This window comes from Chlorocebus sabaeus, chromosome 3 (genome assembly GCF_047675955.1).
Source record: "Chlorocebus sabaeus isolate Y175 chromosome 3, mChlSab1.0.hap1, whole genome shotgun sequence".
Taxonomy (NCBI): Eukaryota; Metazoa; Chordata; class Mammalia; order Primates; family Cercopithecidae; genus Chlorocebus; species Chlorocebus sabaeus.
Genome location: NC_132906.1, coordinates 1,560,077 through 1,586,057, shown reverse-complemented (window position 1 = coordinate 1,586,057; position 25,981 = coordinate 1,560,077). Strand labels below are relative to the sequence as shown.

Sequence of the window (25,981 nt, the reverse complement as noted above, 5' to 3'; positions counted from 1 at the left end):
GCCAGGCGCCCTGGCTCACGCCTGTAATCCCAGCACTTTGGGAGGCCAGGGCGGGTGGATCACGAGGTCAGGAGATCGAGACCATCTTGGGTAACATGGTGAAATCCCATCTCTACTAAAAAATACAAAAAAAATTAGCCAGGCATGGTGGTGGGTGCCTGTAGTCTCAGCTACTCGAGAGGCTGAGGCAGGAGAATGGCATGAACCCAGGAGGCAGAGCTTGTAGTGAGCCGAGATCGCGCCACTGCACTCCAGCCTGGGCTACAGAGCGAGACTCCGTCTCAAAAAAAAAAAATATGGTGTATGCCTGTAGTCCCAGCTACTTGGGAGGCTGAGGCAGGAAAATGGCATGAACTCGGAAGGTGGAGGTTTTAGTAAACTGAGATCGTGCCATTGCACTCCAGCCTGGGTGACAGAGCAAGACTCTCTCTCAAAAATAATAAAATAAGCTCTCTGGTCTCGGCTGCAGAAGCGAGATGACGAAGGGAATGTCATCGTTTGGAAAGCGTCGCAATAAGACTCACACATTGTGCCGCCGCTGTGGCTCTAAGGCCTACCACCTTCAGAGGTCGACCTGTGGCAAATGTGGCTACCCTGCCAAGCGCAAGAGAAAGTATAACTGGAGTGCCAAGGCTAAAAGACGAAATACCACCGGAACTGGTCGAATGAGGCACCTAAAAATTGTATACTGCAGATTCAGGCATGGATTCCGTGAAGGAACAACACCTAAACCCAAGAGGGCAGCTGTTGCAGCATCTAGTTCATCTTAAGAATGTCAGCGATTAGTCATGCAATAAATGTTCTGGTTTTAAAAAATTAAAAAAATTAAAATTAAAATAAAATATGAAATAAAATGAGAGCAAGACTGTCTCAAAAATAATAAAAATATGAAATGAAATAAAATGAAAAATATAGACCTAAATATAAAACCTATAAAACTTCTGGAAGAAAACATATAAGAAACTGTGACTTTCATAGGCTGGCAAAGATTTCCTAGGCATGAATGATAAAAGAAAAAAATTGATAAATTAAGACTTCGTCAAAATTAAGAGTTTGTGCTCTTCAAAAGACACTTAAAAATATAAAGAGGCAAGTTATGGACTAGGAGAAAATATTGGCACATACATACCAAGATTTATATCCAGAATATATAAAGAACTCATGACTCAATAAGCAATGCAGTTAAAAGAGGGGCACCATTGAACATATAACTTCACAAATAAGGGATATTGATTGTTAATGAACACATGAAAAGATGCTGTACATCATTAGTTATTAGGAAAACACAAAAGTACAATGAAGATACCACTGCATATTTTTTGGAACAGCTGAATTTTAAAAACAGTTCTAAGCGTTGGTGAGGATGTGGAGCAACTGTAACTCTGATCCATTGTAAGTGGAAGTGCCAAACATTTTGTGCCAAATACAGCCACTTTGAAAACAGTTTGGCTGTTCCTGGTAAAGTTCAGCACATGTTTTAACATCAGACCCAGCAATCCCATTTTTAGATATTATCTTAAGTAATAAAAACTGATAGTGTTTGGCTGTGTCCCCACCCACATCTCATCTTGAATTGTACTCCCGTAATTCCCGTTGTTGTGGGAGGGATGCAGTGGGAGATCGTTTGAATCATAGAGGTGGTTCCCGTACACTGTTCTCGGGGTAGTGAATGAGTCTCACGAGATCTGATGGTTTTATCAGGGGTTTCTGCTTTTGCATCCTCATTTTCTCTTGCCTCCACTGTGTAAGAAGTGCCTTTTGCCTCCGGCCCTGATTCTGAGGCCTCCCCAGCCATGTGGAACTGGCCATGTGGAACTGTTAAGTCCAATGAGACCTCTTTTTCTTCCCAGTCTCGGGTATGTCTTTATCAGCAGCGTGAAAATGGACAAGTACAAAAATATTATGTCCACCCAAAGATTTGGTGAATACCCGAGTAATCATAATAGACAAAAAGGTGAAATCACTCACGTGTCTATGAACTGATTAATGGATAAGGAAGTTGCTGCACCTCCTTGTAACAGATGCTATTGGGCAGTAGGACAGCAAGCAGGGACTTCCAGTTCTGAGACAAGACGAAATAGAGACTCTTCTTCCTTGTCTTAGTAAGTTCAGCTAAAATCCCTGGAAAATGTACAGAAAACAAGCCTGAGAAGACTCTGAAAGGTAGCAAGAAGAAGCCAGATCAGCTAGGGACCTTGCGACCTGAGGAATAACATGGTGGTATGTTCCCTAGATTTATTTTTTCTTCATGTATGTGCTAGAGAAGCTGTCAACCTGGAAACACCAATTACTACAGACCAAAACAAACCCTAGAAAACCATTTTCATTAGTCAAGCCAGGAAAGGGACAACCTAGTAAGACAGAAAACTTGTAGACAATAACTGCCCTACTCTAGCCGAAACCAAAGACAAACTGTGCTCCATCCCCCACTCTCACCAACAAAGACTGAGTATTGAGCTTAAGACTTCCCCCCCTTGCCCAGCTGTAACAAGACCCCCCTCCTGTGTCTCTTCCCCAACATTCCTGCTGGGATAGTATCAGAAAAGGTGAAGCGCTAGTCAGGAGCCTAGATTTTCTTCCCACTGGGCAGTAATGATGTGTGCCTTCCATCCCCCCACCCCAAACAGTAACAAGTCCCTCTCATGGTGTCAATGGAGGCTATGTGGGAAGCACTGAGGAGGTACCTCTACCCTTCCCAGCCAAGATATGTCCGCAGACGCCTAGCGGGGAGCCGGGACTTGTACTCCCACCTGATGGCAACAAGGTGGTGCTCCCACATCTCCCCCTGCGTGGAGTCAGAGGAGGCCTGCAAAACAAATTTAAATAAGATCTAGAGTCTCAAAACATTCAGGGTGCAATTGAAAACCATCCATCCTACCAAGAACCAGGAAAACTAAATGAGAAAAGACAATAGATGCTAAACCCAAAAAGACACAGATGTTGGAATTACCTGACAAGGACTTTAATGCAGCTATCTTTAAAATGATTCAATTTGCAATTGAATCATGAAAAAATATAATTCTCAACAAAGAAATAGAAGACGTAAAGAACCAGATGGAGATTTTTAAACTGAAAATACAATAGCCAAAATTTTGAAAAGTCAACAGCAGAACGGAGAGGGCAGAGGAAAAAAATGAATGAACTTGAAGATAAAACATTAGAAATTACCCAGTCTGAACAAAAGAGAGAAAATATACTGAAAAATAAAAATGAACAAATCATCAGGGACTTGTGGGACTATTTTTAGAAGGTCTAATATTTGTACCATCAGAGTCCCAGGGGAGAAGAAAGACGATATGGTTGAAAAGGTATTCAAAGAAATGATAGTTTAAAATTTTGAACTTGGTGAAGGACATACTCAAGAAGAACTCAAGAAGTTTAGCAAACTCTGAACAGAAAAATCCCGAAGAAATCCACTCCAACATACATTATAACCAAATTTCTGACAACTAAATATAAAATCTTGAAAACAGTGAGGACACTTTACCTATAGGGGAAAAACAGAGTAACAGCAGATTTGTCATCAGAAACCATGGAATTTAGAAAGAAGTAGTACATATTTAAAGTACTGAGTGGAAAGAACTGTCAACCCAGAATTCTATATCCAGCATGGAACTGACCCATCAAGGTTGCAAGTTGACAGTTGTACATTCAGACAGCACATCCTCACATTACAAGAATTCAAAGCTAACACAGGATAAAGGAAATAATAGAGCTTCTTTGTCACATGCTTCTCACTTGTTAAGGAGGGCAAAACAAATTTTTCCCAGTGACAGTTTTTCCCTCCCTCAAGATGTACCCTTTTGCAAGAACTGGATCCCATAGCCATAGTACATACAAGTATACTGATAAAGTGAGTATCTGACATTTTCAGGCTCAGTAAGTGGGAGACAGGCAAGAAGGCAATGAAGTGAAGAATAGGACATAGCCAGCCCTCATGTTCACAAAGAACCATAAATTAATATTGTCTGTAAATGAGATTAGTGTCATTGACAAGGTTGAAATACGACATTTCTTACATTTTAAAAATCATGTATAAACATTTAGTATGCCTAATAGGTTTTTGTTGTTGTTGTTTGAGACAGAGTCTAGCTCTTTCACCTAGGCTGGAGTGCATTGGCGCAATCTTGGCTCACTGTAACCTCCGCCTCCCAGGTTCAAGCGATTCTCCCGCCTCAGCCTCCCGAGTAGCTGGGACTATAGGCGCATGCTGCTGTGCCCGGGTAATTTTTTGTGTTTTTAGTAGAGATGGGGTTTCACCATCTTGGCCAGGCTGGTCTTGAACTCCTGACCTCATGATCTGCCCACCTCCGCCTCCCAGTGCTGAGATTACGGGCATGAGCCACCATGCCCAGCCCTAATAGTTTTTGTAAGCTTGGTTTTGTCATCAAAAGAATTTTTATAAAACATATTTTGGGGCTGGGCATGATGGCTCACGCCTGTAATCCCAGCATTTCAGGAATCCGAGGCGGGTGGATCACGAGGTCAGGAGATCAAGACCATTCTGGCCAACATGGCAAAACCCCGTCTCTACTAAAAATACAAAAATTAGCCAGGCGTAGTGGCCTGCGCCTGTAATCTCAGCTACTCAGGCGGTTGAGGCGGGAGAATTGCTTGAACCCGGGAGGTGGAGGTTGCAATGAGCCAAGATTGCGCCATTTCACTCCAGCCTGGGTGACAAAACAAAACTCTATCTCCAAAACAAAACAAAACAAAACAAAGAAAAAAATATTTTGGGATCCCCTTAAAATGGAATAGCCTTGTCTCACTGTGAGAGGTTCTACAGATTGCTGTCCCCAGCCATGTCTTTGACTCTGTAGTTAGAGGTGCCGTTAGCAAATATTGAGAGCTTGTTCCATGCTGTACACTGTTTCAGAGGCTGATGAAAAAGTCATGTCCTCTACCTTCAGAAAAAAATCCTAGAAGGAACTATGAACTGTAAACCAGTAATTACAAGTGTCAGGGGTGTTTTGAAAGGGAAAGTATAAAGTGGTGTGGGAATACCGAGATTTATTTAACCCATTCTGTGGTCAGGAAAGTCCTCTGTGAAGAAGCGATTCTAGGCCATTGTTGGTTGGTTGGTTTTTTTTTTTTTTTTTTTTTTTTTTTTTGCAACAGAGTCTATTTCTGTTGTCCGGGCTGGAGTGAGTGGTGCAGTCTTTGCTCACTGCACCCTCTGCCCCCTGGGTTCAAGCGATTCTCCTGCCTCAGTCTCCCAAGTAGGTGGGACTATAGGTGCGTGCCACCACACCTGGCTAATTTTTGCATTTTTTAGTACAGATAGGGTTTCACCATGTTGGCCAGGCTGGTCTCGAATTCCTGACCTCAAGTGATCCGCCCATCTTAACCTCCCAAAGTGCTGAGATTACAGGCGTGAGCCACTGTGCCCGGCCTAGCTTTGTTTTTATGTGAAGGAATTTTGTTGTTCCCTGAATATCTTAGTGAGAGGTTGGAAGAGACAACCACTGGAAACTTAGCTAGATGTGATTTTAAACTCGGATTCTCTACTTGGAGGAGGGTGATAACACAGTATATTATCAAGTTTTCGTCCTTACCAGTAGTCTGAACAGACTTTTAGTTCAAATCCCTTCTATACTACATATACTAGCTCTGTGACCTTAGGAAGGTCATTTAATTGTTTTGAGCCTTAGTTTACTTATCTGTAAAATGGAGCTAATGATAACTTGCAGGGTTGTTAACTATTCTAAGACATGATTCCACACTTCAAGGAGCATTTAGTCCAGTAAGGTGAGACAGACATATTGACAAGTAATTGAAAAAACAAAAAGAAGAAAAATGAGATGGTGTGGTAAAGATGGAGGAGTGATCAGTGGTGATATAAAGGAGTGATCTACTCTGCCTTAAGAGGGACTCAGGAAGGCTTTACAAAGGAGCTAGTATTCAAAATGGGCCTTGAAGGATATGAATAGACAAGGTACATGGCACATATGAAACAGCTTGATGCATCTGGGAGACCACAATTTGTTTAGAATAATTAGACCAGAAATGTGGGCAAATGACAGAAGAAACTAGAGAGGGCCTGGTGAAGTGGCTCACGCCTGTAATCCCAGCACTTTGGTAGGCTGAAGCAGGCGGGTTCACTTGAAGTCAGGAGTTCGAGACCAGCCTGGCCAACATGGTGAAAACCCATCTCTACTAAAAATACAAAAATTAGCCTGGCGTGGTGGCACGCACCTGTAATCCCAGCTACTCAGGAGGCTGAGGCAGGAGAATCACTTGAACCTGGGAGGTGGAGGTTGCAGTGAGTCGAGATTGTGCCACTGCACTCCAGGCTGGGCGACAGAGCAAGACCCTGTCTCAAAAAAAAAAAAAAAAAAAAAAAACAAAGGAGGAAACTAGAGAGGTAGACAGATTGTAGATTTCAGAGGGCTTGTAGTGTTTGCTACCTACCCTGAAGATTTTGGACTTCATTCTGAAAGTGACTCACAGGTTTTGAAGAGTATTCATCAGATTTGCTGGTGGTGGTGATGTGTTACACTGACTATAGGAAGATACCTTAAGCTGTTGCATTTGAGGAGGGCAGTGGGGAGGGATTGAAGAATAGGCGACAGATTATAAACAGACTTAGATGGCAGAACCAACATGACTCGAGGCCATTGGATTATCCAGAAAGAAAGAAGAAATAGCAGTTCCCAGGGTTTCAGTCTTGGGAGACTGAAGTGGTTGTTGGCTTTATTCATCACAAGAGTGATATAAGATGGAAGAAAACATAAGAGAGGTAGACACTGAATTACGTTTTCTGTGTGTAGTCTGACTTCTTCAATATTTGATTATTCAGAGAAAAATAAAACACTAAAAATTAGGGTAAGTTCCTCTACTTTTTTCTTTAGAAAAAATACATTTGTCTTGAGCATAGATTCACAAAGAGGTTGATAAGAGTACATTACAGACTAGTAAATAAGTTATGAGGGTCATAGAGGACAGTTCTATTCATTCTGCAGATATCATTAAGGAAAGAGCTAAAGAAAACGTTGCAGCTATAACCATGTTGATACACTTAAAATTAATAAAGTTCTGAAAACATTTGGTGTGACTGTAGTGTTAATGATAAAGAATTTGAATTTTAGCATTTTAATGGTTTTGGAGTTTTTTTAGTGCAATTTTGACTTTGCATTAGTGTCTACAATTTATAACTAAATTTTATTTTTTTGAAAATGATATTAAGATGAATATTCAACCTGAAATAAAACTTACATACAAAATGTTTAAAGTATATTTATTCACTGTTTTTTCTTCTATTCTAGTTACTATTTTTGGAAATGAAGAAAATGGTAAGACACTTTTAGTTTCAATTTAAGTTAAATGCTTAATGATATTTTAATTGGAACAGACTTTTTATTTATTGATGAATACATGTGTTTTTGTTTTTTAGAAATAAAATCCCTATCTTTAAATTTTAAGTAATTAAAACAAGATCTAGTAATGGGGTTATTTCCAGACCAAAACATTTCATGTATTCTCATTTTGTGTTATTTATGTAAATTAAAGTAGCCATTATTTTGTACAGCACCTAGTACCCAAACTTCTTTGTGTATTTATATAAATATTTCTGTCTCGTATGTTCTTCAAAACTTTTTATTTGAATTTTTTAAATATAAGTTCTAGCTAGCTAGGTTGAGGAGACAGTTCTGCTTTCATGATGTCTGAATTTTATTGATGGTTCTTGTTTAGACATTTGTTAAAATCACACTTTACAATGCACAGATATTTAAGAAAATAACCAGACTGTAAATTTGTAAATTGCATTACCAGTTTAAGGAAGCTAAAGTTTTTATAATGACTAAGTAAAAAAGACAGTGCCTAGAGGGAAAAATCATTTCTCAAAATTTCACTGAGATAAAAGCAAATTTCATAAGTCTGTTGAGATTAAATTTAAACAGAATTTAATTGGACATGCAAAACTCCAGAGGATTTCTAAAATACTTGAACAGTTAGAAATTATTAATATATAGTAATTCCTCTTACTGGAGATAATTAGGCATTAAGTATGTAAATCTTAAATTACCTTTAAATTTAATTTCTCAGTAACAGAATAAACGCAGACTCAATCTTGGTTGGCTTATTTTCTTTCTTTAAATCAAAAATGTTTCTTGTATGTTGGAAGCACAGATACAGAAAGCAAAGAATTTAGAAGTTCTTAAAAAAGAACTTTTAACTTATATCATTATCTCTTGGGGCTATTTTTACCATGTCTCTCAAAGAGTCTTTTTTTTTTTTTTTTTTTGAGACGGAGTCTTGCTCTGTCGCCCAGGCTGGAGTGCAGTGGTAATCTCGGCTCACTGTAAGCTCCGCCCCCCGGGTTCACGCCATTCTCCTGCCTCAGCCTCCCGAGCAGCTGGGACTACAGGTGCCTGCCACCATACCCAGCTAATTTTTTGTATTTTTTTTTCTTTTTTTAGTAGAGACGGGGTTTTACTGTGTTAGTCAGGATGGTCTCAATCTCCTGACCTCGTGATCTGCCTGCCTCAGTCTCCCAGGGTGCTGGGATTACAGGCATGAGCCACACTGCTTGGCCAAAGAATCTTTCAATACAGTCTTTTGTTATTGCTGCTGTTAGCTTGTTTGTTTTTAAATTCAGTTACAGGTGATTTTTGAACTTTTGAGCACAGAGTTTGGTATATAGGTTTCAGGTTTTTCTTTCAACTTTGATTTAATTTTCTCGGTTAACTATGATTTTACTTCCTCTATTGTAACCAGTGGTTTAATAGCAGGTATATGTAACCAGAAGTTTGCCTATTGATAATCACCTTAATTTGAATTTAGTGAAAAGCATTGTTTTCTGTTATTCTTTACTCATTATAATTTAATAATACCATCTTTTAAGTACTTACTACATTCTAGGTCTTGTGTTAAGAGCTTTATTTTATCTATTTTTTAACAGAATATATTTTTAAGCAAAACCATTTTGTTTTCATGAAGAAAAGAAATATTCTGAAATTATGTTAAATGTTTCTAAAACTATGAAGAGTATATTGTTTTTACATTTAAAGTATCTCAAAGTTACCATCTATCTCAAAGTTACGCAATAGTGTATAGGTGAGGAACAACAAGCTTGATTTAATATGGAGTCTAGGCAAAAATATTTATAAAGGAAGTAAGCAAAGTGAAGATAACATTGCAGGGTTGTTAAATGGTCTCAGTGTTATCGTAACAGTAGGAAACTAAGTTCTTGCACGCTTTTCCAAAGGAAAAGCAAATGAAGCAATTATATATAATATATAAAAATACGTATATATAATATATATTTTTTCTTTTTCTTTCTTTTTTTTTTATTTTTTTGAGATGGAGTCTCGCTCTGTTGCTCAGGCTAGAGTGCGGTGGCGCGATCTCAGCTCACTGCAACCTTTGCCTCCCAGGTTTGGGCGATCCTCCCACCTCAGCCTACCACGTAGCTGAGATTACATGTGTGCCCCACCACGCCCAGCTAATTTTTTGTATTAGTAGAGATGGGGTTCTACCATGTTGGCCAGGCTGGTCTTGAACTCCTGACCTCAAGTGATCTGCCCGCCCCAGCCTCCCAAAGTGCTGGGAATACAGGCGCGAGCCACAGCACCTGGCCAAAGCAATGATATTGAGTCCATTGGGTACACTGTGGTGTTCAACCTGAAGGGAACTGACAGGATAGAGAAAGCAGATTTTGAAAAACCAGTTTTTAATGCGCATGACGATCAATGTTAGTGGAAGCAAAAAGAGCACATTTGAAAATAGAAGGAAGTTACGGTTACAATTTTATCTTGGCATCAGGTACTTGCTTAGAAGTAGAATATGACCATTAAGATGATGGTTGGAAACGTGGAGGAAACTGTAATTGTAGCTAGGACATAGTGAAAAGAACCTTGGATTTTTGTCAAACAGATATGGGTTTGAATTCTAGCTTCATCATTTAATAACTAAGTGACGTTGGACAAAGTATTAAATTCTCTGAGCCTCACTGCCTACATCTGTAAACTGGAATGATACCTTAGAAGACTTACTGTGAGGGTTAGAAATAAGGCATAGATTATAGTGCCTTCTAGTTGGCTTTTGGTACATAGGAGTGGTAATTTGAGTACCTATAGTCGGTTATGGTGACTGAGTAGTCCCATGGTTTTACTAGGATGCGTTGGTAATGAGGTTGGAATTATTTCTTAGGAATTCCGCAGCCAAGAGGGGAAAGAAACTACGAGCAACATATTTTACATCAGCCACTGAGATGGATTGGAAGCAAGGAGGCCAATTGGCTCTTGCAGCAATCCAAACAACATAGGCAACAATTTATAAACTATGCACCGGCAGTGAAAATAATGATGATTATTGAAATTTTTGAAAAATAATGAAAATAATAATAATGAGTTCACTTGGAGATAAATTTTAGGAGCTAGAATTAGTAGCATTTGCACTGATAAGCTGTGAGATACGAGGAGTCATTTCAGGCCTGGGTTTCTGCATTGGTCAGCTGTGTGACTGGAGTTTCTGTTCTCTGAGATCAGGCATGAACCCAATACAATTTCAAAAGAAAAGGTTGGGTTGCAACAGGGTTGTCAAATTATTATTATTATTTTATTTGAAAAGAACAAGCACTTTTTAAACCAGAAACATAAGGGAAAATAAACCTCAGACCGAAGGAAGTGAGAGTACTTCAAACTGAATACATGTTAGCTTTTACAAAAGCTTCATTACGTTCTTTTTTTTTTTTTTTTTTTTTTTTTTTCAGTGCAGACCAGTGAATACTTTCTCACTTCTTAAAATTGAGAAACACTGATATAGGGAATGCACAAAAAGGACCAAATTTTGGAGAAAATAATTAAAATGCCTGGATAAGACTAAGTAATAATACTAGTAGTCAGTATTTATTGAGAATTTATTGTGTGCCAGGCATTCTTCTAAGTGTTTTGCGTGTATTAGCTCATCAGTATTAAGCAGCTAGCTTTACTGAAATAAGTAATTAAAATCTAAGCAAATTATTTGGAGAGTGCAGTATGAAGAAGTAATGAATTCTGAAAGTAACAGAAAAGACCTTTGTGGAAGGAGTAGCATTTTATCTGAAGTTTAAAAATGAGTAGAATTTCAGACTTGTCTATATTTGTTGTCTTCAGTGGGTTTATGGTGCTGCAGTACAAACTGAAAAAGAGTTTAAGCATCTGGTAGATCTTGCTTCTTAAATCAGTACTACTTCTTTCAAATGTGTAGAATACAACAAAAAGCTTAAAATTATATCAGTGGCAATATTTGGAGATAGAGATGTTGGAATGTTACATTGATCTACTTGGGATATAGTTATGTTAGATATTCAAAATGGCCAAAACTTTTTCTTGTTAGCCTGTATTGAATGGGAATGAAATTTAGGGTACTTTTTCTGAACAATACAGGGAATGAGTTATTCAGATGTATTCTTCATTTATGGTGATGGTAACTTATTTTATTTACTTTCAGTTGACAGTTCCTTGGATTTAATGTTCATAGTAATAGATTCTGTTTTAAATAATTTTAAGTCATTTAAGATGAACTTTTGGAGAACTTGAAATACAGTGAGTGAAGAAAGTGTTTTAGCTTAAATCTTCAGCAATTTAATATAATCAAATCTCATCTTAAATCTCATCTTATAAACCAGACTGATAATCCTTAAATATAGGAACAGAATATTTCTTCATAATCTAGTAATGTTTCCTCATGCAAGTAAAGTTTATATATTTGATGTTTCAGTACATTTTAATTTGTTTATTGGATTTGGCCTCCTGACCCAATTATTGTGTTTTAATGTAATGCCTTTTGCTGTTTTCACCTGGATTCAATGAACTGTTATTTGTTTTTATTTACCAGGAAAGACCGTTGTTTACCTTGTGGCTTTCCATCTGTTCTTTGTTATGTTTGTATGGTCCTATTGGATGACAATTTTCACATCTCCCGCTTCCCCCTCCAAAGAGGTAAATTTAATGTTGGTAAATTACCAAATGTTTTAACAGATTATGGATTTTTTTTTCCCTTGTGTTACCTTTGTTAAAACTTAACATAATGCATGTGTTCTGTTTCCATTCATAAAACTGCTTGGTTGCTCTGTACTGTGAATGTGAGTCATCAGCCTGTTCTCAGATACAGTCCGCTGACATAGCGTAGTAAAAGTTCAGCAGTATAGAAATGCTTACTACTTTTCTGCTATGCTATGTTTTCTTAAAGACATCCTTTATATTACTGAAATAAAAAGTCTTAAGGAACGGAATTGAGTTAGGAAAGTAGAGTTTATTTTTAGAAACTCTCAACATTTATATTTTCTCAGGCGTGAACAGATATGCTGCAATTAAAGAAAGTTTTGTGATGGAAACAAATTGTCTAGGCTATTGCTTGCTGCACTTTAATATGACTAGTGTTTCTTCTAATTGGAGGTTCCATTTGGAAAATAATATAGGTAAACATTTATGTGGAGTAGGTTTTATGACCAGTGTGTCTCTCTTACCTCGCCATAGCTGCCTGAATTCTTCCTTCACTGAAAATTTCATATAGCGAGGTGGTTAAGAATATATTCTCTAGAGTTAGAGTTATCTGAGTTTGATCTTTTGCTCTAACAATTTAATCTCTCCAAGCTGCAGTTTTCTTATCAAAAAATGGAGCTAACAATTGTGCCTGTCTCCGTAGGATGTTTGTAAAGATTGTGAGATTTATTCAGTTAAAACATGCATTTATATATTTATTTATCTATCTATCTATTTATTTATTGAGATGGAGTTTCGCTCTTGTCACCCAGGCTGGAGTACAATGGCATGATCTTGGCTCACTGCAACCTCCGCCTCCCAGGTTCAAGCGATTCTCCTGCCTCAGCCTCCTGAGTAGCTGGGATTACAGGCACGCACCACCATGCCTGGCTAATTTTTGTGTTTTTATAGAGACGGATTTCCCCATGTTGGTCAGGCCGGTCTTGAACTCCTGGCCTCAGGTGATCCACCCGCTTCAGCCTCCCAAAGTGCTGGGATTACAGGCGTGAGCCACCATGCCTGGTGTGAGCTTTGAAAATAGTTGTTTACCTGCCACATTGTTAGGACTCAAATATTAGATGATGATGATAATGTAATCGTTTCCCTTTGTGTTAAATTTATCAAAATCATTAAAAATTATAGACCATATGTTTAAAAATAGTATCAACTTCTATTTAACTTTGCAGTGAAGAACATATATACAAAAAGTACGCATATGTGTACACACCTGTGCAACTACTACTAAATTCAAGAAACAGAACATTACCAGAACCCCATCAACCCCCAATGCTTCCTTTCAGTCGTCCACTTCATAAGAAGCCACTCTCTTGCCTTCTAACAGCATAGATTAGTTTTGCCTGTCTTTTGTACTAAATATAAATGGTGTTTTGTAGTAGTGTGTGTATGGTGTGTATGTGTATGTCATAGTCATTTGTGTGTATGTGGCTTCTCTCATTAACATTCTATTTGTAAGATTCATCTGTGTTACATATAGTTGCAGATCATTCATTCTAATTATTGTTTAGTATTCAGTTGTATGTAACACAATTTATTTACTCGGTCTGCTGTTAATGAGCATGTGGGTAGCCTCCAGCTTCGAGCTGTTACAAGTAGGGCTGCTGCAAACGTTCTAGTGCATGTCTCTTGGATAATATATATGTAGTTATTTTGAGTAGATGCCTAGGAGTAGAACTAGTAAATATACATTTAACATTAGCAAGTAATGCCATACAGTTTTTTGCCTGCTTTTTCTATTAGATGCTTTTGTTTTAAAAGGTAAAGTAAACCGTAAGTCAGACTTCAGTGCTGCTTCACATATATTCATCAGGCATTTGTTACTAATTAGTCAACCCTTAAAGTTATGTTACAAACTATCATCCATTTCTTAATCTTGAAATTGAAAAGGACTTAATTTTGTTTAATCAATTACTAGTAGTGATGACTATTGAAAACATCGCATATGTAAAAAGTAAATAATTCTCATTACAGGAAATAAGAAATAGAATAAGAAAAATAATTGGTAGTACTTTTGAGAAGCGGTATAATGTAGAGGTTAAGAATGCAGGCCGGGCGTGGTGGCTCATGCCTGTAATCCAGCACTTTGGAAGGCTGGGGCAGGCAGGTGGATCGCTTTAGTCCAGGACTTTGACAACAGCCTTGGCAATGTAGCAAACCCCATCTCTACAAAGAATAAAAAAATTAGCTGGGCATGGTGGTGTGCACCTGTAGTCCCAGCTACTCGGGAGGCGGAGGTGGGAGGATCACTGAGCCCAGGGAGGTTGAGCCTGCAGTGAGCCGTGATCATGCCACTGCACTCCAGCCCAGGCGGCAGAGTGAGACCCTGTCTCAGACAGCAACAACAGTACCACACAGACTCTGGACTAAAACTGCTCAGGTTCAGCTCGTACCTCTGCAACGTACTATCTGTGTTAACTGTGTGACTTTGGAGACTTTCCTTCGTTGATCCCTCCTCTGTAAAGTGAGGGTGATATTAGTACCCACCTCATAGGATAGCTGTAAGAATTGAGCAAATTGATAATCTATGTAATTACTAATAGATACTATGTGGAGTTAATAGTATATATAAAGAGCTCAGAGGAATGCTTAGCACCTAATAAGTACCATCAAAATGTTGTTATTATTATTATGTTTTTGGTGGTTGTTCTAGCATATTGCATCCATTTCGCATTCAGCCCAGAGCTTAAGCCTTCACATCAACTTCTCCTTCATTCTCCTCTACTCCTGTAAGGTCATCTGTCTGCCCAAGCCTGTATCCAGTGACCTTGCTGTGGCATGCTTCATTTGCCCTGTCAGAGAACTTATCATCTGGTATTGTAATTGCCTGTTTACTAATATGCATCACATTATTAAATTTTAAATTTTGTGAGGGCAGGGATATTTACATTGCATTCTTCACTATATCCCTTCCCACACTCTCTGGCACATAGTAGATTTTCAATAATTATTAAATGAACTAATTATTAAATCTTCATGGGCCAGCTAAGCTAAGCTCTAGGGACAACTAAGAACAGGAATTTAAGATTCTCTTTGCCACTGCGCTTACAGTGTGCTGACTGAGGTAGGCCTATATAAGCAATTACAGAGCTGTGAGTTTGCTGCTAATGTAATATCAAGCTCACAGCTTTGTTAGGAAGATTCTGTCAGCTCAGAGGTTGGTGCTAATATAACACCAAACTCACAGCTTTTATTAGGAGGATTCAGTCAGCTCAGAGGTTAGAATAGTGCTTGGATGGAGATCCAGGTCTAGGGGAATAGATGGAGTCTAAAAAGGAAAAACTAGGGCCAGACGTGGTGGCTCATGCCTATAATCCCAGCACTTTGGGAGGCAGAGGCAGGTGGATCACCTGAGGTCAGGAGTTTGAGACCCGCCTGACCAACATGGCGAAACCCCATCTCTACTAAAAATACAGAATTAGCCGGGTGTGGTGGTGCATGCCTGTAATCCCAGCTGTTTAGGAGGCTGAGGCAGGAGAATTGCTTGAACCTGGGAGGCAGAGGATGCAGTAAGCCAAGATCACGCTGTTGCATTCCAGCCTGGGCAACAAGAGCGAAACTCTGTCGCAATAATCATTATCATCATCATCGTCATCATCATCATCATTAAAAACTATAAATCGTTAAGGAAGTTAAGTTATAAATATGGGTGGGGTGTCTTTTTTTCATTGTTTCAATCAGGTACTTCTCAACCACCCCCCAGATATCAGACTGCTAGGCGTAAAGGTAGAGACAAACAGTAAACAAATAAAATCATTATAAATTGTGATAAATTTAGAAAAATAACATGGTAATATAATAGAGTATAACAAAGTAAAAGCTACTTTAGGGGAGAAAGAGCTACTTTTAGATAGTATAGTCAAATAAATCTCTGAGGAAGTGGCGTTTAAGCTGAGACCTTTATAAGTATCTCTTCCACTAAGCTTTTTGAAGGAAAAATCTTTGTTGTTTATTCCTGTATCCCCAGTAGTTAGAATCAGACCTTGTGTATAAGGCAGATTGGTAAAGACTTAAGAAATGGTGAGGAAGAAGCAGCATGTGAATAGCTGATAAGCATCTCCCATCACCAAGTGTCATCTTTTCTAAAAAGAAAATACAGTCCCATCCCTTCCCTGACTATAATCCTACAGTTTGCCAGTTAGCTGTAAGATAAAGCTCATGTTCATTTGCATGGTACACCAAATCCCTTCATGAACTAAAATCTTACTAATTTAATCTTCATTGCTTCTTCATGGAACTCGATAATCAAGCAGTGTGTTAAACTGAATATACTGTACTATTTTCACACCCTTGTGCTTTCTGTATGCTGTTCCCTTTGCCAAGATTTTCTTTTCTTCCCTGTCTTCCTGAAAGATTCCTATTTATCTTTCAAAACTTAGGTACACTGCCTTCAAGAAACTTTCATTGATAACTCCCACTACCTCCCAAGGGAGCTTTTATCATACCTTGTAATATATTATTAATGTTGTATTTTATGCTGATTCGTATTTTGTAATTCTTTGTTTATATGGCTGTCTTACTAGACTATAGAAATACTTTTTGAAGGCAAGAGTTGTTTTTATTCATCTTTGGATCTCTGATATCCGGGACAACACCTCACTCTTAATTGGCATTTAATATATATTTAAATAGAACTGTCTGAACACTGAATTTAAGACAATAATAGCATTTCATAGTTTGAATTCTGTTAACTAGTTTTGAATGAAAAGACAAACTTCTATAACTAATTCAAAATTACAATCTGTTTGAATTTTTGTTTTGTTCCATTCCTCATCTAAAATTCTGATGCCTCTTGAAATTTTCATTTGGTTTAAGCTTTTCATAATTTTATAACCTTCATTTTTTTTTTTTTTTTTTTTTTTTTTAAAGACAGAGTCTCACTCTGTCACCAGGCTGGAGTATAGTGGTGTGATCTCACTGCACCCTCCACCTCTCAGGTTCAAACAATTCTCCTGCCTCAGCCTCCCGAGTAGCTGGCACTACAGGCACATGCCACCACACCCAGCTAATTTTTGTGTTTTTTTAGTAGAGACAGGGTTTCACCATGTTGGCCAGGCTGGTCTTGAATTCCTGACCTCGTGATCCACCTGCTTCGGCCTCCCAAAGTGCTAGGATTATAGGCATAAGCCACCATACCTGGCCCATGACCTTCATTCTTAAGGATAAGTGATGATGTTGAGTAGCAATAGAGAGGCCTGAGCTTGGGATGCTACTGCAGACTAGGAATAGAACAGCCCAGAGAAATCTGTTGAAATTTTATAGGAAATCTGTAAAATTTGATCAGAACATCTTCTATTAAAATATATTTAACATGTTACCATGTGATTTTTATACTCTACTATGAATATGTAGGAGACACATCATGTCAGGAAAGAACTTTCTAACAAGTTAAAATTCTCTTAAAGAGAACATGCCATCTTGCAAAATAGGAAAATATTTCTCTGAAAGTATTCAAGAGGGACCCAGTCTGTCAGAAATGTCTGAAGACCCCTCTTGTGATGGAAGATTAGATAAGGGACCTCCATTGTCTTTACGACTTTTTCATCTTTAAGGTTATGTGAGTCTTTCCTGACTTCTTACTGTCCTGTTCATCTGTTCATGTGGCTTCTTGTCCCCTATAAGTAATTTGGGGGTTTCTTGTCCCATCACAATTTGATTGTGGAAGCTGAGCGAGGTAATCTAAATAGACTCTTACATTTCCTGAAGTGTGGTGTTTTAGTCAGGTTAGAGTAACAATCTATAAAAAGCAAAAACATTTATTTTACATTGTAATATAGAAGAAAAAGTACCAGAGTAGAAAACAGAATACCTGTATTTTACTATTGGCTCTGCCAGTAGTTCTGCAATCTTAGAAAATTGCCTAAGTCTCTTAGAATCACAATTTCCTCAATTCAGAGCTCTCTACTGTGCCAAGCTGTTGCCTTGTTTATAGCAGAATACTGTGGCGTTAAGCTGATACCATTGGCAATGATGGGGCAGCAACAGGAGGAGACATTTTGTATTTGAGTTAGCAACTAGACCAAATACTCCTTAAACATGAAAAGTCAGGACTCCTTAGGGCTTTTTAAGCAGAACCCTACAAGTAAATAAAAATTGAGGAATTGTATTATTAAAATATAAAACACAATGAAGAACAAATCTCAAGCCATTCTTAGTTTGTTTTTTTTTTTTTTTCATCTATGAAATAAAGACTGATTAGAAACCTATACTTCCTGGTAACATGAAATTTAACATGAGGCATAAAACTTAGGATCCTTGAGATGTTAGGGTGACATATGAAAAGAACAATTAAAAAGTACTCTGAAGGGAAAATGCCATTAAGAGAAATGAACCAGAGGCTGGCCACACATGGGAACAGACGCTAAGAAGTGAAAACAAGAAACAGCTCTAGGCCGGGCGCGGTGGTTCACGCTTGTAATCCCAGCACTTTGGGAGGCCGAGGCAGGCGGATCATGAGGTCAGGAGATCGAGACCATCCTGGCTAACACACCATGAAACGCCGTCTCTACCAAAAATCCAAAAAAAAAAGAAAGAAAAATTAGCCAGGCTTGGTGGCGGGCGCCTGTGGTCCCAGCTACTCGGGAGGCTGAGGCAGGAGAATGGCGGGAACCCGGGGGGCGGAGCTTGCAGTGAGCCAAGATCGCGCCACTCACTCCAGCCTGGGCGACAGAGCGAGAATCCGTCTCAAAAAAACAAACAAAAAAAAACCCGCTCTATAAAGGACGCTGTCCTTGAAGAGGCCACTATGCTTGCCTTGACAATCTGTCATAATTCTGGTGAAAGTAGTCCTATTGGTTAGCTTTTTGAAATCTAAAAATGGTTTGTTTGTTTTTTTTAAATGACTCATTGCCCTTCTTGAGACATTTGGCTAGAAATTAGTGGGACCCCATGACTGTGATTTAGCCTTTCACCCAAAGCAAGTAAATCTTTGGACATTTTTCCAAAAATTAAAAATCTCTTGACAGTAACTTTTACGCAACTAAAATTTTTACTAATGGAGACTATATATTAAGCCTTTCTTGTGTAGGAATTTAATTTTATTTGTGAAAAACAAAGATGGAAAAATATTTAGTTCATGTTCTTTGCCATCTGGTGTGGAGAGCAAATCTTTTCTATGCCAAAGGTATGTAGTTTTTGTTAAAATGTCCTTGATTTATCTACTTAGCAGTTAAGTTTGAAGACAAGTTTTGTCTTCATAAAATAGTTTTTGGTTTTCTTTTTCTGTTCCAGATAAAACTTTTTCTGAGCATGATAATTAACATCATGGGATTTAAAAAATTTAATAGTCCTCTTTTCTTTTATAGTTCTACTTGTCCAATTCTGAAAAGGAACGTTATGAAAAAGAATTCAGCCAAGAAAGACAACAAGAAATTTTGAGAAGAGCGGCAAGAGTTTTACCTATCTATACCACATCAGCTTCAAAAAGTAAGAAAAAGAATAAGTGTTCCTTTTCTAATGATTTTAAAAATATGCTTATTCCTGCCAGGATATATTTGCATGGTTTGACTATTAAATGGATACTGTGATTGCCATAAATAATATCTGTAGCTACAAGACTTTCCTGTTTTCTTGTTGTGGTATTTCAGATGCAGAAATAGATAAATAGATTAAAACATCCATATAAATTGTTTAAGGGGCTCACTTTAATATGAATCTCTTCTGTACTTGTTTTGTCCCCCAACTCAACTTTCATGGCTGAAAATTTTAATTATTATTCTTAGTAAACTGTCATTTGGAAGTCTGAATTTGAGTATTATGTGTCATCACTGAGTAATAAAAAAAAAATCTAATAGTGTGCTAAGAATGGGGAACAGTAAAAGACACAAATAGGAAGAAAGTTGTTCAGATGTATAAGGCTAATATTCTGAGAGTCAGGCTGTGAACTCAGGTTTATCTAGTTCCAAAGCCCTTGGTGTTTCCTGTGTACTGATGCCTCCACTGAGATCCATGACCATAACAGCAGCTTCCTGTTCCTAGGTTGTAATCTTATGACAAGGAAGAGTCTATGAGTGGCGGTCATTTAAATACAGGGAATTGTTTTATTTTGTTTATTTAAAAAATTTTTTTTGTTGTTTTTTAGGAAATTGTTTTATGTATTATATACCTCATTAATTGGTTTAAACACCAGGTAATGATTGCAGCTTAACAGTTATTCTGTTTACATGTACGAACTCATTTAGACCTCACAACAACCTTATGAAGTGTAGACTATAGTTTCCATTTTACGGATGAGGAAACTAAGACACAGTGAGGCTAAGTAACTTGTTCCAAGTTATACAGTTAGTATAAAAAACAACGGGATTTTAAGTCCAGGTGCTCTGCCTCTTCAACCCACTAAGTTTCTAAACTCCAGTGGGAAATTACCTTTGTGTAGCTGTGTACAAACTGTGACTCAAGAAAATTTAAAGTGTCTACAAGATTTTAGGAGGGGATATTTGACTGACTGTCCTTTTTGCATAACTAATATAGTATAGAATGAAAACGTGGATTACAGATCAAACCCTAGCTTTTCCCTTACTAATACAGTGCAAGTCACTTAAACTTTCTAAGCACTAACTTTCTCGTTTTAAGGTAAGGATAATAATGTTTACATGACTGAGTTAGTGGAAGTATTAAAAGAGACAGTAGATGTAAAGTACTTAGTATAGCTCTTTGCAAAGAATAATAAATTTCCAGTAATTTTTTTTTGTTTGTTTTTTTTTGGAAATGGAGTCTCATTCTGTTGCCCAGGCTTGAGTGCAATGGTGCAATCTCAGCTCACTGCATCTTCCATCCCCGGGGTTCAAGCGATCTCCTGCCTCAGCCTCCTGAGTAGCTGGTATTACAGGCACATGCCACCACACCTGGCTAACTTTTGTATTTTTGTATTTTTAGTAGAGATGGGTTGGCCAGGCTGGTCTCGAATTCCTAGCCTCGAGTGATCCGCCCGCTTTGGCCTCCCAAAGTGCTGGGATTACAGGCGTGAGCCACCGTGCCTGGCCTATTATTTTATTACATTTGCCTTTGATTATAGGTCTTTTAGGTGGTCTATATCCAGGGCCTCACTTCCTTCTAGTGAATTCCAGGCAGCGGGCTTTCATTCTCCCTTCCAGGATCAGTGGCGTTTTGTCATTCTGTCTTCTTGAAACGCTTTCCTCTTTGTGTTTTTCTGTAGTATTATACTTCTGTGTTTGTATCCTTGTATGATTGTTCTTCTTCATCCCACATTTGTTGTTTTCTCCTATGTCTTAACTTCACAATGGTGCCTTACCCCATTTTCTCTGTACTGTCCTTTCAACTGTTACTTTTAGCCTTGGAATTCTAATACCAGAATATTGTGATCATTTGCTTATTGTGCTGCATAATTTGTTTTCTTTAATAGTTTTCAGGAATTAGTTACCTTCTTAATAGAAATTACAGCAGATTCAAGGATATTAACATACTAGCACTCACCTACATTCCAAACGTTTTCTTGTGTGCTAGGCACAGGGGTAGATTTGCAGCTGCATACAGGGATTGCACGTCTACAGAGTGGTCTGCGATCTAGCTGCACCCTGGGATGCAGCCCCCTTCCTGTTATGTCAGAGGAGGGAGCTGCAGACCTCTGCCTCTGCCAGTCATCACCATCAAGCCTTCATCATTTCACCTTGGCATGTGCCCTTCAATTCAGCATTTCTCGCTCTCACTAGAGCTCCCCTTGTGTATTTGCAGCTTCCAAAGGATAGCTGTACTTGAATGGCCTCTTATCCAAAGCTTTAAGCTCCTACAATACTGGATTCATCATTTAAAACCTAAAATCTTGGGGGAGGAGCCAAAAGTCTGCCTTGTTCACTTTTATATTCCCTGCATCTAGCAGTGTTTGTCACCTGGTAGAAACTCTAAATATTTGTCAATGAAAAGCACTACCCTCACCCAGACTCAGCTCTATTTCTATCCTTGGCACCATCATTCTTCTAGCCACCCTAGAAACTCAGGTTTCCTTTGATTGCTACTTTTGAGTTCAGTCTGCTCAGTCATGAAGCCTCCTTTTCCTACAAGATGTGTTTGGTTTAATCCCATCTCAGAGCCTAGGTAACTTCACAGCCTTTGCAATGTCAGAATATTGAGTGGAGAAGGGCAGGGGAAAGAGAAAAGAAGATACTCATTCCTGATGTTACCACTTGCTTAGCCATTCAACCTTCGACAGATGACTGTCTAACCTTTGGGTGTCTTTGATCTGTAAAATGGAGAGATTGAACTAGGAAATCTCTAAGGTCCTTTATAGCTCTACTTTTTCAACATTACGTGGTTTTACCTCTAGTGTCTAACCCAAGCAAGGTGTTATAGAAGGCCCTCAATAAAACATAACATACTCGGTCAATCAGGGCAGATGGCCAAATAGGAACAGCTCCAGTCTGCAGCTCCCAGTGAGACCAATGCAGAAGGCAGGTGATTTCTGCATTTCAACTGAGGTACCTGGTTCATCTCACTGGGACTGGCTAGACAGTGGGTGAAGCCCACAGAGGGCGAGCAGAAGCAGGGTGGGGCGTCGCCTTACCCAGGAAGCACAAGGGGTCAGGGAACTCCCTCCCCTAGCTGAGGGAAGCCATGAGGGACTGTGCTGTGAGGGACGGTGCTATTCGGCCCAGATGCTACGCTTTTCCCACGGTCTTCGCAACCCATAGACCAGGAGATTCCCTCGGGTGCCTCCACCACCAGGGCTCTGCGTTTCAAGCACAAAACTGGGTGGCCATTTGGGCAGACACTGAGCTAGCTACAGAAGTTTTTTTCATACCCCAGTGGCACTTGGCATGGAGCAAGACAGAGCCGTTCATTCTCCTGGAAAGGGGGCTGAACCCAGGGAGCTGAGTGGTCTTGCTCAGCAGATGCCACCTCCACAGACTCTAACAAGCTAAGATCCACTGGCTTGAAATTCTCACTGCCAGCACAGCAGTCTGAAGTTGACCTGGGACGCTGGAGCTTGGTGGGAGGAGGGGCTTCTGCCATTACTGAGGCTTGAGTAGGCGGATTTTCCCCCTCACAGTGTAAACAAAGCTGCCAGGAAGTTCCAGCTGGGCAGAGCCCACCACAGCTCTGCAAAGGCGCTGTAGCCAGACTGCCTCTTTTGATTCTTCCTCTCTGGGCAGGGCATCTCCGAAAGAAAGGCAGCAGCCCCACTCAGGGGCTTGTAGATAAAACTCCCATCTCCCTGGGACAGAGCACCTGGGGGAAGAGGAGGGTGTGGGCGCAGCTTCAGCAGACTTACACCTTCCTGTCTGCTGGCTCTGAAGAGAGCAGCTGATCTCCCAGCACAGCGCTCGAGCTCTGCTAAGGGACAAACTGCCTCAAGTGGGTCGCTGACCCCCATGCCTCCTGACTAGGAGACACCTCATACAGGAGAGCTGCAGCTGACATCCGGCGGGTGCCCCCTGGGAGGAAGCTTCCAGAGGAAGGAGCAGGCAGCAGTCTTTGCTGCTGTGCAGCCTCCACTGGTAATACCCAGGCAAACAGAGTCTGGAGTAGACTTCCAGCGAACTCCAGGAGACCTACAGAAGAGGGCCCTGACTGTTAGAAGGAAGACGAACAAACAGAAAGCAGTAGCATCGACATCAACAAAAAGGATGACCACAAAAAAACCCCATCCGGAAGTCACCAACATGAAAGACCAAAGGTAGATAAATCCCCGAAGATGAGGAAAACCCAGTGCAAAAAGGCTGAAAATCCAAAACCAGAATAGAATGCCTCTCCTCCTCCAAAGGGTCACAACTCCTCGCCAGAAGGGGAACAAAACTGGACCGAGAATGAGTTTGACAAATTGACAGTAGTAGGCTTCAGAAGGTGGACAATAAATTCCACTGAGCTAAAGGAGCATGTTCTAACCAAATGCAAGGAAGCTGAGAACCTTGATATAAGCATACAGGAACTGCTAACTAGAATAACCAGTTTAGAGAAGAACATTTGACCTGATGGAGCTGAAAAACACAGCATGAGAACTTTGTGAAGCATACACAAGTATCAATAGCTGGATCGATCAAGCAGAAGAAAGGATATCAGTGATTGAAGATCAACTTAATGAAATAAAGCATGAAGACAAGATTAGAGAAAAAAGAATGAAAAGGAATGAACAGAGCCTCCAAGAAATATGGGACTATGTGAAAAGTCCAAACCTATGTTTGATTGGTGTAACTGAAAGTGACAGGGAGAATGGAACTAAGTTGGGAAACACACTTCAGGATATTATCCAGGAGAACTTCCCCAACCGAGCAAAACAGGCCAACATTCAAATTCAGGAAATACAGAGAACACCGCAAAGATACTCCTTAAGAAGAGCAACTCCAAGATACATAATCATCAGATTCCCCAAGGTTGAAATGAAGGAAAAAATGGTAAGGGCAGCCAGAGAGAAAGGTTGGGTTACCCACAAAGGGAAGCCTATCAGATTAACACCAGATCTCTCTGCAGAAACCCTGCCAGCCAGAAGAGAGTGGGGGCCAATATTCAACATTCTTAAAGCAAAGAACTTTAAACCTGGAATTTCATATCCAGCCAAACTAAGCTTCTTAAGTGAAGGAGAAATAAAACCCTTTACAGACAAGCAAATGCTGAGGGATTTTGTCACCACCAGACCTGCCTTATAAGAGCTCCTGAAGGAAGCACTACATATGGAAAGGAAAAACTGGTATCCGCCACTGCAAAAATGTACCAAAATATAAAGACCATCGACACTACAAAGAAACTGCAACAGCTAATGGGCAAAATAACCAGCTAGCATTTTAATGACAGGATCAGATTCACACATAACAATATTGACCTTAAATGTAAATGGGCTAAATGCCTCAATTAAAAGACATAGACTGGCAAATTGGACAAAGAGTCAAAACCCATCAGTGTGCTGTATTCAGGAGACCCATCTCACGTGCAAAGACACACACAGGCTCAAAATAAAGGGATGAAGGAAGATTTACCAAGCAAATGGAAACTAAAAAAGCGTGAGTTGTAATCCTAGTCTCTGATAAAACACTTTAAACCAACAAAGATCAAAAAAGACAAAGAAGGGCATTACATAATGGTAAAGCGATCAATGCAACAAGAAGAGCTAACTATCTTAACTATATATGCACCCAGTATTCATAAAGCAAGTTCTTAGAGACGTACAAAGAGACTTAGACTCCGCACAATAATAATGGGAGACTTTAACACCCCACTGTCAATATTAGATCAATGAGACAGAAAGATAACAAGGATGTTCAGGACTTGAACACAGCTCTGGACCAAGGAGACCTAATAGACGTCTACAGAACTCTCCACCCCAAATCAACAGAATCTACATTCCCTTCAGCACCATGTAGCACTTATTCTAAAATTGACCACATAATGGGAAGTAAAACACTCCTCAGCAAATGCAAAAGAACATAAATCGTAACAAACAGTCTCTCAGACCACAGTGCAATGAAATTAGAACTCAGGATTAAGAAACTGACTCAAAACCACACAACTGCATGGAAACTGAACAACCTGCTGCTGAATGACTACTGGTTAAATAACAAAAGGCATAAATAAATAAGTTCTTTGAAACCAATGAGAACGAAGACACAATGTACCAGAATCTCTGGGACACAGCTCAAGCAGTGTTTAGAGGGAAATTTATATTACTAAATGCCCACAGGAGAAAGTGGGAAAGATCTAAAATTGACACCCTAATACCACAATTAAAAGAACTAGAGAAGGAAGAGCAAACAAATTCAAAAGCCAGCAGAAGACAAGAAATAACTAAGAGCAGAACTGAAGGAGATAGAGAAACAAAAAACCCTTAAAAAAATCTGTGAATCCAGGAGCTGTTTTTTTTTTTTTTTTAAAGATTAACAAAATAGACCACTAGCCAGACTAATAAAGAATAAAAAAGAAGAATCAAATAGACACAATAAAAAAATGATAAAGGGGATTTACCACTGATCCCACAGAAATACAAACTACCATCAGAGAATACCATTAGATCAATGAGGTCAATAAACACCTCTACACAGATAAACTAGAAAATCTAG

At 39.2% G+C, this 25,981-nt stretch overlaps 1 protein-coding gene and 1 pseudogene across 8 annotated transcripts in view; both read left to right on the top strand.

Moving 5' to 3' along the window:
- The window catches only part of ZDHHC20 (zDHHC palmitoyltransferase 20), an 86,907-nt gene that overhangs the window by 23,694 nt on the left and 37,232 nt on the right, over positions 1-25,981 (top strand). For all 8 annotated transcript variants that reach the window (XR_005236559.2, XM_008021702.3, XM_008021700.3 and 5 more), the window contains exons 2-4: positions 7,266-7,292; positions 11,821-11,924; positions 19,286-19,406. Coding sequence is in view for 7 of the 8 variants with exons in the window: in XM_008021702.3 (XP_008019893.3) it covers positions 7,266-7,292; positions 11,821-11,924; positions 19,286-19,406 (252 nt within the window). In the remaining variant the exon portion in view is untranslated. The remainder of the gene's footprint in view (positions 1-7,265; positions 7,293-11,820; positions 11,925-19,285; positions 19,407-25,981) is intronic.
- On the top strand, positions 435-842 carry LOC119620101 (large ribosomal subunit protein eL37 pseudogene; annotated as a pseudogene).